Genomic DNA, 12,723 nt, shown 5'->3' with positions numbered 1-12,723 from the left:
ACTAAAGGTCATGAGATCCTTGCTATTCAAGAATGAGTAAAACAATCGATGTACTCAGCCTAATTATTTTCATTCTAGTATAAGTGCTCAGAAGAGAAGTATTTCTTGTTCTCCTTTAGGCTAAATTCTTTCTAGTATGATTTTGCAACTAGAAATATGTGATCTGTAATATCCTGACATATTTTTGTTTCCTGTAGGTGTAGGATTAGCTGCTGCAGTCTTGTCCTTCTGGCTTAATATTTACTACATTGTGATAATTTCATGGGCAATATATTACTTGTACAACTCCTTTACCACAGTAAGTTATTTTCTTTCTCTCATTTTATACATCATATTTTCAATTCAATTTGATTAAATGAAGACCTTTAAAATGCCATAGTATACATGATTTTTAAGGCCAGCTATTTTATTTTGCTTGATTTCATTTGACTAGTTAATATAGTAGTCTGTGCCCTTGCTCACCATCTTATTGGCTAGAGACAAGCGATCTTTATATGCCATATATTATCCCAAGTGCCCCACACACACAAAAGTTATGGCTTCTTGAAATGTAGTATTTTTACATAACATACATTTTGATTGTGAACTTCAAATTATACACAATTTCTGTGTAATCGTTTTTTAACAATAATTTTATATTGCATTGTACTTATGGCAGTGATCTTGCTGTGAATATCACCATGACTGTCAGCTGCCCTAGAGGAGGAGAGACTAAACCCCAGATAAGGAGAAAAAAGGAGAGAACTAGAGGCTAATGAAGAAAAATAGGATAGGGAGATTAAGGACCCCATCCCACGTAGTCTGGGCTCCATTTCCATGCACTTCTGTAATGGAGTCCCCTCGGAGGCCATTACATGACATAAGGGCACTTCCGGTGGGACTCTTGGGACTCTGTTTCTGCAGCACATGGAAACAGAGCCCAGAATGCATCTACAGGAGTCAGGTGCTAGCCAATTCAAAACTGAGGAAAATGGGAGAAGACAGGGAAAGCTGGGGAAAGGATGTGGGGTGGCTGTCCATCTTAGAAGATGGACTTCAGCAGTAGGGAATGAAGTAAGATGGTTCCCTCAATTTTCTCCCTGCTTTCCCTCCACCCATGGGATGAGATCCTAAGAAATTCATTCTAACTCTCAGACTTGCTGACTTGCAGGGGTTATAGGGGAGTGTAGATGCCTCATCAGCTCTAAGTAAAGGTAAAGGTTTTCCTCTGACATTAAGTCTAGTTGTGTCCAACTGTGGGGGTTGTTGCTGATCTCCTTTTCTAAGCCGAAGAGCTGGCGTTGTTCATAGACTCCTCCAAGATTATGTGGCTAGCATGACTTCATGGAGTGCAGTTACGTTCCCGCCAGAGTGGTACCTATTGATCTACTCACATTTGCATGTTTTCGAACTGCTAGGTTAACAGAAACTAGGGATCTCACCCCGCTCCCCGAATTTGAACCACCAACCTTTCAGTCAGCAAGTTCAGCAGCTCAGCGGTTTAACCCACTGTGCCATCAGGGGCTCCATCAGGAGCTCTTACTATGTCACTAAAACTTCAGAGAGCATCTCTAAAACACACTGTTCAAAGAACATTTGCTTACTCACACCTACAGATTTAAAGATTTTAGTTTGGTTTAGTTTTTTTCCTCATTTGGCTACAATTTCACAGAAATTACATCAGGATAGGTGAACTTTCTTGCCTTCAGAAGGCAGTAGCCCCTTGATTCTTCAAAGTAGCCAGAAAGGGAAGTATTTGTAGAGCTCAGGACTTAATAGATGCAAGGATATGAAGCAAAGAGAGAAGGAAATAAATAATGTAGCTGATAGTGTATTATTTCTATCAGTGGACGTGTGATTTTTGAATTTGTATAGCTGAAAGGGGAGAATTAGGAAGTTCTGAGGCAGCTTGTGTAAGGAAACTGTAGGTTTTCAATCCGAATCTTTCTCATTTTAATAGCTGTTTAGACATATTCCTTTGCAAATATGACACTGGCAATTGTACATTTTAGGCCTCTTTATTTTAAATAACTCATATTTTTACAGTAGTTGTGAAGGAGGAACAAAATATTTTGTTTCTTAAAGTTTCAATTGCTGGTATACTATCGCTTCATGTTTTTTAATGAAGTTTTCAAAAAGGTATTACCCTCTTGCAACATAAAGAGATGGAAGAAAGAAGGGCAATACTGTATCCAAAGAAGTGGGTTTGTATCCACAAAAGCACATGCAAAAATAAAAGTCAGCGATCCTACTTTACTCCCTCTTTTTTATCCTTTAAGGAAGCTGTCTGGTACCTTTGAAATGCCTAAGATCTCATGAACATAGGAATTGCATTGAACAAAGAAACTGAGAAATTAAATAAACTTTTCAGCCTGGAAATAACTGTTTTGTAGAATATTTTTGTGTACCTATCCTGCTTAGAATTAAAATCTCTTGTATTTTTGGTAGTTTATCCATGGGCAACTGGGGAAACAGATTGCTAATATAACTAAGATGTAATGAATGAGAGACATCTCCCCACCTGTGATTCTGGAGAAGTATGTGCAATTATCCATCACTGGCTTGCATGGTTTTTACACAAAAAGCTCCATTCAATGGCTGTTGCAGCTGACTTCAAGAGATCTCCTGCCTAAGAAAGGAATTATGATGCTGGGATTTGAGATCACTTGTGAAGTCTAATAAAGCTTTTGACAAGGAGACAATTATCACTTCTTCAAGGCATCAATAATAATATAAGCATGCCTCAATCATAAGAACAATAAGGAATGTTTATGCCCATTTGGATGAATATGCTTTCACTCAGAAAAAGATGGAAAAAGAAGGCATTTGAATGGGATCTTTGGACAAAGAGGATCTGAGAGATTATTTACAGAGGAAGATCATAGTATCCTTCATGGTTAGGAAAGACATAAGACCCTTCCACACAACTGTATAAAATACACATTGAACTGGATTATATGGAAGTGTGGACTCAGATAATCCAGTTCAAAGCAGATATTGTGGATTTTCTACTTTCATATTCTGGGTTATATGGCTGTGTGGAAGGACCCATAAATGTTACACTATCTATGAGGAGAATACTCAAGGCAATGTTGGGCAGTCAAGGCATCTTCATAAATTGAAAACTCTGAAACCATGATAAATGGGTCTATGCCTCACTCCGATGCTTTGTTTTGACCTGGAAATAATGATATATAAAGAGATGGCTTCCTTGTTTTTGATTTTTAAAGACAGATATTGAAGACTGGCTTTCCAATAATTCAATTGTAGAGACTAATGTAGATCTCTTAACTGTGTTAGGGAATTTTTGCCTTATGATATCTTCACTTGATGAACACATTTTAATGAAGGAACTCAAGTCAAGCAAATAGTATCCAGTTGCAAAAGCTAAAATTTCTGTGTTATGTGATTTGATAGCATTTGTATAATAACATTTGCTCCACTAGCACATTTTTCAAATATAGAGATGGAAAATGGATGAGAGTTAATACTAGAGGATACTCTGAAGACTCAGTGATGTCACGATGACATTAATTCTATTCTATAACACCCTACCAGAAATGTTTTTACCCAGAGATGTTTGGAGGACAGGGAGCTAATGCATTTCCACAATACTTCCCAATTCAGAACTTCAACAACTGCAACAAGATCTTGTCCTGTATAAACAAGATAGTTTGAAAAATGAGTTGTCAAAAAGTAAAACAGTCACATGAGAGCTTGAAATAATTCAGTTTTCATTTTGGGGGGATTTGGTACTTTTTAGAAACAAACTCCTCAATTGGACTTTAGTGTTCAAATTCTTTCTTAGACAGAAAAGTAAAATAGTGGACCCTTAAATGTTATAACCCCCTCTAGAAGTTTGGTATTATTGCCATTTAGGAGACATCGTTGCTAGAGACCAACTGTGTCCTTGTTGGGTGTTAGAAAACATTAGAAATGCCAATAGCCAAAGGCTATGAGTTGGTTGGGGAAGAGGAACTTGCATTGCCTGTCTCAGCTGAATTAGATATTAACCTTATGAACTTAAATAGATTTACTAGTTTTTTCCAGGCTTCTCTTTTCAGTTGCCTTGATTTTGACAGATTTGTACATTTAAATATTGATCCCCCCCAAGCCATAATAATATTTCATGTAATGAAGATTGGAATAAACCAAATTAGAATTTATGTATCAGTAGAATATCCAAGCATAAAATTGATTTCATGTGGGAGAGGATGAACTTTTGTATTGAGAGAATTCTGCACAGGAATTGTCATCTCAGGCTTTGTTTCATCAAAGGTAAATGTAAATAAAAGTCCTAAAGAGAAGTCTAAGGTTTATATTACCTACTTTTCAAATATAGGTGTTAGAATGATAGACAGTTTATTAGTCTCATGTTTACATTTGCTTATACAAAATAGAGCAGAAAATGGTCTTCCAATTGGCTCTATCCTTAACTGTTCTTACTAATGTGCCCAATTCATGTGGAAATCACAGTTGGTGAAAAGTGAACTGCACTGGTTAGCCAAATGAATGCGGAAAGGAAATTGGCTCATTTTTACTAACTGAAATGTACATTATCTTTGACAGTAATGATTGCAAAGTAGTCTCTTTACAACTGTTCTTAGTCACTGCCTGAAGTACAAACAAAGGCATTGTATCGCCATCTGTATAGTAAAAGGAATGTAGGAATTGGGAAAAGATTCTTTCTAGACGTATCAAAGAAGAAGGTCAATAGCCATCTGAAAAATCAACCTAGTTATCATGTGTCAACACAGAATCTGTAAAAAATCTTCTGAAACAAAAGCTGTATTCTTTGGAAGGGCTTAGAAGGCATTGGGGCAGTTGGTGTTGGAATTGAATAAGACCATGAAAGTTGGGCAAGAGAAGAGGAACATTGCTGAGGAGGCTTTGTTTACTACGAATAGGCAAGGTCTTTGGGCAAACTTCAGATGAGGATTCCCCTACCTTTACTCTCCCTATCCAATGAATCAGGTTTTACCTGGATTGTAACTAGTGATAGCAGAGGAAGTGGTGATGATATTGCAGCACTAACTAAAAGAGAAAGCATCATGTTGCAATATGGTAAGTCCACAAGTTATTTGAAATCACTCCCTTTTTGAAGAAATTTTACTAATTTTATGTACATTCAGTAAGGTTAAAGCAAAGCATACACAAAGAATAAGAAAAGGAAATAAATGAAAAAACCCTCATAGCAAAATCAAAGAGAGAAACAACCACAAATAACCTGAAAATTAAACTATTTCTAACTATCTGTGGTTGGTGCTGCTAAATTGTAAAGCCTATTAATACAAGAGCTCTCATAAAAACAGACTGGTCCTCTAACTATTGACTATTTAAAATTATAATGACAGTGGTCCCAAGAGTTGCAGAACAACATTATTTTTCATCATAGCTGTGAAACATTTTGGAAATATTTCAACTATACTCCAAAAACATTTTGCAAAAGAAATTGCTTGGAAGAAAACTAACATAGTGTCATACAAGTACTATTTCACAAGACTGAGGAGCACCAAGTCAATGCTTTGTCCTTCATCACTTCAAAAAAATCTACACAAAAACCCTGTAAAATGTGTATGCAGCCTTTATTGATTTAATAAACTTTTGATTCAGTAAATAGGTTCCTTCTCTGGGAGAACCTTGCCTTTAATAAAATATTAGTTTGCTTAAGTAATAAATATAACTATGCTATCCAGATCAGATTTGGACTAACTTAATATAGTATAGGAGGTATAAATGTTTGTCAAGGTTTTTGGAACCCTTCTTATTAATTTTCTTTGTTGATAAATTAGTGTATTTCCCCCTTCACCCTTGAATCAAATGAAGTTCTAATTCTGATATCTGTAGACAAATGAGTTCTCGTCTCTTGATATACTTATGATGAGTGTGGGTCGTTCATTTTCTTTATTGTAAGGAGCATTTGAATATCTATTCACTATTTAATCACTAAAATACTGGTCTTTTGGAAAGGCCTTAAACAATGGAAGAAAATAATGGACACCCATTCTGTTGTGCAGTATAGCATATTAAAGTGTATAATTATTTATATAAACCATAGATTTAACTGGAACATACTTAGAAACATAGAAACATAGAGCAGGAAGAGACCACAAGGGCTAGCTAATCCCAACCCTTGAAAGGCAGATACCACTTGATATGATTAAATTGATAGTTTCCAGAACCATATTATAGATCTTTAAATCCTTTTTCTCTGGTGATGCCCATTTGATAGACACTGATAGTAAATATTTGCAAGAAAATTGTTCCCAAAAATTGTTATGGAGCCAAGATCTGGGGCTAAGGTAATATTGTTTCATTTCAGTGCATTTCATCTATCTCTAGATAGGTAAAGGTAAAGGTTTCCTTTGACATTAAGTCCAGTCATGTTCGACTCTGGGGGTTGGTGCTCATCTCCATTTCTAAGCCGAAGAGCCGGCGTTGTCCATAGACACCTCCAAGGTCATGTGGCCGGCATGACTGAATGGAGTAATCTCTAGATAGATTACTACTAATAACTACTCTGTAGTTTACCACCATTAAATATACACTTGCATCCAAGATGTTAATCAACTACTGTATTACATATCCACTTTTGAGGAAAGCCTTTACAGAATTATAATTATAACAGATGCTATCTGTCAGTTTGGATGGCAGATGCCTTCATCTCTCTATAGGCCAGCTGCGCCCGTTCCTTGGGAGGTCTGACTTGGCCATGGTGGTCCATGCTCTGGTTACATCCCGTTTGGACTACTGCAACACTCTCTACGTGGGGTTGCCTTTGAAGACGGCCCGGAAGCTCCAACTAGTACAACGGGCGGCAGCCAGATTAATAACTGGGGCGACTTACAGGGAGCGTACCATCCCCCTACTTAGCCAGCTCCACTGGCTGCCGATATGCTACCGAGCCCAATTCAAAGTGCTGGTTTTGACCTGTAAAGCCCTAAATGGTTCTGGCCCAATCTACTTGTCCGAACTTATCTCCCCCTATGAGCCAGGAAGATCCCTAAGGTCATCTGGTGAGGCCCTGCTCTCGGTCCTGCCTGCCTCGCAAGCACGGCTGGTGGGAACGAGGGACAGGGCCTTTTCGGTCATGGCTCCTCTGTTGTGGAACACCCTCCCCAGAGATGTACGACAAGCCCCAACCCTTTTGAGTTTTAGAAAATCCCTGAAAACATGGCTATGTGCTCAGGCTTTCGAAGATTAAATGATAAAGACGACCAGGACTTATTTACAGCCACAACACAAGGATTTTGAATGAACGGATTTTTAACCATATGTTTTATATTTTTATATTATTTTAATTGGATTTTCATTGCTATGTTTTTTTTTTAAGTTTTTTTTAAAATAGTTTTTATTAATTTTGACAAAACAAAACACATTGGGGATGGGGGGAAAGGAGAAACAAAGGGAAAGGAGGGAGGAAGGGGGGGTGGAAAGTGAGGGAAGGAAAGAGAAGGTTTTGACTTTGATAAGGGAGGGGTATGTAGATAGGACTAATGGGGAGGAAGGAAGGGGAAGGGAGAAGGGAGTTTGGGTGAATCTAAGGTATGATAGGTACGGGTCAGTTAGAGGGGAGAATAGTGTGGCGTCAGTTAGTGTGGCGACTTCCTGTCTTCATGCTTCTCTCTTCCTACTCTTCTGTCGTTTTTGCCTTCACTTGTTTACAGTCTCTTTATTTCTTTAAATAATCCTCCAAACAGGACCAGTCCGTCTCTTTTGTTTTTCTGCCATCCTTCTTCTTTAATAAGAAGGTTAATTTGTCCATATCTTTTATATCAGTCACTTTGTCAACCCACCAGTCTTTCATCAATGGTTTCTCGGATTTCCAGTACTTGGCGATTACCATTCTTGCTGCCGTGATGAAAAAGGTGAAAAGTTTATCTGTATTAGAATCCACATTATCCTGATGGTCATATAGCCCTAGTAGGAGAAGCTCGGGTTTAAGTTCGAATTGTGTTCCTAAAATTTTATTGCATTCCTCTAATATCATTTCCCAATACTTTTTAACTTTCTTGCAACTCCACCACATATGTATGTATGAACCTATTTGTTCTCTACACCTCCAGCAGCTTGCATTAACATTTTTATACATTTGTCCTAATTTTTTTGGTGTGAGATACCACCTATGTATGGTTTTCAACCAATTTTCCTTCAGATCTGTGGAATAGGTGTATTTCATTTTAACTCGCCAAATTGATTCCCATTCCTGTATTAAAATAGATCTTCCTATGTTTCTAGCCCACTGGACCATAGAATTGGTAATTATCTCTGATTCTGTCATCCAGCTCAGTAGTTTGTTATATAATATGGAAATATTTTTTTTTCCTATTTGAAGGAGTTTTTCCCAAAACCCTTGCTCCATATCGAATCCTATAATTAGATCTTTTTTGTAGGCTTCTTTTAGTTGGATATAGTGATACCATGTTATATTCTTATTTATCCTTTGGATTTCCTCCAACTCTTTTAGTTTCGGTGCTCCCACATTCCCTGTTTCAACCAACAAAATTTCTTTGTATGTGGGCCATTTTAACCAGCCCAGTAGCCTTCTGTGGTTGGCTTCTAATGGTGACAACCAAATCGGAGTTCTGGAGTGAAAGTATTTTTTATATTTTTCCCAAGTTCTGAACAGGGCTGACCTAATGTAGTGATTTCCGAATTGTTTTTAAATTTTTGACTTTTCGTACCAGAGGTACCCATGCCACCCTCTCCTTAGGTCATGACCTTCCAAAATTAATAATTTTTTTTCCTCCAATTTAATCCAGTCTTTAATCCAATACAAAGCACTAGCTTCGTGGTATAATCTCAAGTCAGGGACACCAAATCCTCCTGTATTTTTTGTGGATATCATTGTGGTATACTTTATTCTGGGTCTTTTATTTTTCCATATAAATTTCATTATTTCTTTCTGCCAATCTTTGAATAGTTTGGGTTTCCTAATAATCGGGATATTTTGGAATAGGTACATTAATCTGGGAAGAATATTCATTTTGATTGCTGCTATTCTTCCCATTAATGAGAGATTCAAGCTAGTCCATTTCTTTAAGTCTTGCTGGATTTCAGACCATTTAAGTGTATAGTTTAGGTCTAATAGTTGATTATTTTTGGCTGAGATCCAAATACCCAAGTATTTGATTTTAGATGGAATTTCTAGTCCTGAAGTGTCTTTCAATTCCTTTTGTTTTTCCTTGGACATATTTTTAGTGAGAATCATCGTTTTCTTTTTGTTAATCTTAAATCCTGCTACCCTCCCAAATTCCCCAATTTTGTCGAACCAATTATGTATATTCTGTTTTGGATATTCAATAATACATATAACATCGTCGGCAAAAGCCCTGTATTTATAATTTTGTTTATCAATTCTTATCCCTTGTAACTTCTCATCCCTATTGATCGCTTTAAGGAGTAATTCTAGCGCAAAAATAAATATTAAAGGGGATAGCGGGCATCCCTGTCTCGTACCTTTTTCAATTCTGAATTTCTCTGTTACATCCCCATTTATTATGATCCTAGCCCATTGGTCGCTGTAGATGCTATTGATCCCGTTCTGGAATTGCAGGCCCATATCTAATTCCTGAAACATTAATTTGAAAAACTGCCAATTTAAATTATCAAAAGCCTTTTCGGCATCTAATGCTAAAAATCCTACTTCTTTTTGAATGTTTTGGTCATAGTATTCAATTGCATCAATTATTGTGCGTACGTTATCTTTAATATTTCTTGATGGCAAAAACCCTGTTTGTTCTTCACTTATCCAGTCCGATAAAAATTCATTTAATCTGTTTGCTAAAATTTTGGTAAAGATTTTATAGTCCGAATTTAATAGCGATATGGGTCTGAAGTTCTTAACATCCGTTAAATCTGATCCCTCTTTCGGGATCATTGTAATCCTTGCTTCTTTCCATGAATCCGGGACAACTCCTTCTTGTAAGGCTATATTCATTAATTTTCGTAAATATCTAATTACTTCACTATGTTCCAATTTATAAAATCCTCCTGTAAAGCCATCAGGCCCTGGAGCTTTGTTGCTTTCTAATTTTCTGATTACTTTGAGGATTTCTTCTTCTGAAATTTCTTTATTGAGTTTTAATCTTTGTTCCTCTGATATCTTTTCTAGTTTCTGTTTACCTAGATACTCCATCACTCTTTCGGGGTTAATACCTTCATCCTTATACAAATTTTCATAGAAAAACTTGAATGCTTCCTTTATCTCTTTCTCTATGGTTGTTATTCTATCTTGTATTCTAATTTTCGTTATTTGTTGATTTTGTTTCTTCTTTCTTATTAGTCGAGCTAGCCACCTCCCTGGTTTGTTTGCGTTTTCGAAAGAGTTTTGCTTAACCCATTTTAATTGTCTAGCCATGTTCTCTATTTCCAGGCTCTTTTTTTGTTTTTTTAGAAGTTCTAAGCTTCTTACTAATTTTTTATTTCTAGGCTTATTTTTCAGTTCTTTTTCCCTCCTCATTATTTCTCTTTTCAGATTTTCCTCCTCTGCTTCTCTCTTTTTCTTTTTCCCAGAGTTGAGTTGAATCAAAAAACCCCTTGCTACCGCCTTGTAAGCATCCCAGACAATTTGCGGGCTGGTCTCCCCATTATCATTGAACCTGAAATACTCGGTCGTCATCTTGTTAATCTTACTTATATCCTCTTCTTGTCTCAATAAATTTTCATTTAGTCTCCAATATTTTGTAGTCAGTTCTTTATTAATCTGCATACTAATTGGGCAGTGGTCTGATGCCTCCCTGGGAAGGATTTGTATGTTGTTAATCTTAGGCAGAATTGATTTTGAGACCCAGATCATATCAATTCTAGCCCAGGTTTGATGTCTACTAGAATAATGTGTATAATCTGCTTCTTCTGGGTTGCATTCTCTCCACGCATCCACCAAATCATATTCTTCTTTTAATAGAAGAAGGTTTTTTGGAAGGGCCCCTGATATTTTTTTGTTTGTTTTTTGTTTTGTTTTATCTTTGTGTATGTCCAAAACCCTATTAAAATCTCCAAATAAAACTATTTGATCACATTCAACTTTCTCAATATTTTCTCTTAATGCTTTAACAAATTTTGTCTTCGGGCCATTAGGCATATAAACATTACATAGAAGGATTTTTCCAAGTATAGAATCTATCATTACTGCGATCATTCTACCTTCCGTATCTTTAAATTGTTCAGCCGCATTGAGTTTTGGGTCTACATAAATTACTACCCCTCTTTTTTTTTCCTTGTCAGCTGATATAAATTCCATCCCTAAAGTTTCGTTCTTTAACAAATAGCTATATTTTTGGGAAATGTGCGTCTCCTGCAGGGCTATTATGCTACATCTTTCCTTTTTTAGTTTATTGAATATTACTTTCCTCTTAATGGGAGAATTTAACCCATTGACATTGTTTGAAAAGCATTTAAGTGATAGACTGACATTACTCATCTTTGAGGTTTCCTTCATCCTCCTCGATCCTGTCTTCTTCTTCCGATGACTCTTCCTCCAAATCCTCATTCAGGTCTAGGGTCCCAGCCAGGTCTAGTTGAGCAACTGTTAACTCCTCCTCTCTAGGTGAGGCGAATCTCCTTTTCTTTGAGTTTCTGGGAAATTTCCCTCCTCCCGATTGTTGAGGTGATGTTTCTTTATTTATGTCTCTTTTAATTATTTTATAAAAGTCTTTTGCCTCTTCCTCTGATGTAACCCAAATTCTTTCACCTTTATATGTTGCCATCAAACCTTCATATCTGTCCCACCTATATCTTATTTGGAGTCTTTTCAATTCATCGGTTAGAAAGAAGTATTTCCTCCGCCTTTTAAGTACCACTTTTGGAAACTCTTTTAGAATGATCACCCTCCTTTCCTTGTAGGTGACTGGATTCGAGGCACTTTTCCTCAGGACCTCGTCCCGAGTACTTTTTTTCAAAAAGTGGACTATTATGTCTTTAATTGCTTTATTTTTCCTGGTATAACTATTTTGGATTCGATATACCCTATCGATTTGTCCGCATGCCTCCTGTTCAGTACATTGCAGTATTTTTGATGTTAGCTGCGTGATCACCCATCCTGTTTTCATCAGCCTCTTCCTGTACGTTCCTATATCTTAATTGGAACTCCATTGTTTGGTGTTCCATTTTTTCCTGTACTTTTTCAAGTATTTTGTTTTTTTCCTCCAGGTTATCGATTCTCATTTGTAGTTTGGAATTCATCTTGTCCAGCTTTCTATTCTCTATTTTAAGTTCATTTATATTATTTGAGTTTTTGGTAGTTTCCTTTTTGATCGAGCCTAGCTCTTCACGCAACTCTTTCTTTAGGTTTAACATTTCCTCTTGTAGCATTTTTTGTTGGGAGTCCTGTTTTGCTGCTATGGAATGCAGTTCTTTTTGGAGTATATCCTGTTTCTCAGAGATCTTATGGATCTCCCGTAAAATGTCTTTCCAACAATTGTCCTCTGGGATGGACGATCTTCTAGTATTAAACTTGTAGTCCTTCATTTCTCTTGAATCTTTGTCTGATCTCGGTTTGATACTGGACATCTTGATAATTGTTCAGTATTGCCGGCCAATACTTCAAATTAGTTAATAGGTATATTGATCTCAATCTGAAGAAAGAAAAAAGAAAAGAAAAGAAAAGGAGGCCCATCCTATCTGCAAATTGAATCAATTATGAAATTAATTACATCAATACGTTCGCTAAATATGTATTTCTAAATCAAATAAAATCCAAAAAAGAAAAAGTTAATTCAAATGGTTGCCAAGGATTTAGCAACT

General features: G+C 36.5%; 1 protein-coding gene across 7 annotated transcripts in view; it reads left to right on the top strand.

The window, feature by feature from the left end:
- The window catches only part of slc6a1 (solute carrier family 6 member 1), a 118,975-nt gene that overhangs the window by 74,184 nt on the left and 32,068 nt on the right, over nt 1-12,723 (top strand). For all 7 annotated transcript variants that reach the window (XM_062969994.1, XM_003217668.4, XM_062969995.1 and 4 more), the window contains one exon: nt 198-298. In XM_062969994.1, coding sequence (XP_062826064.1) covers nt 198-298 — 101 coding nt within the window. The remainder of the gene's footprint in view (nt 1-197; nt 299-12,723) is intronic.

The sequence above is a fragment of the Anolis carolinensis genome, chromosome 2, assembly GCF_035594765.1.
Source record: "Anolis carolinensis isolate JA03-04 chromosome 2, rAnoCar3.1.pri, whole genome shotgun sequence".
Classification (NCBI taxonomy): Eukaryota; Metazoa; Chordata; class Lepidosauria; order Squamata; family Dactyloidae; genus Anolis; species Anolis carolinensis.
The sequence above is the reverse complement of the archived record's forward strand: the minus strand, read 5'-3'. Positions and strand labels throughout refer to the sequence as shown.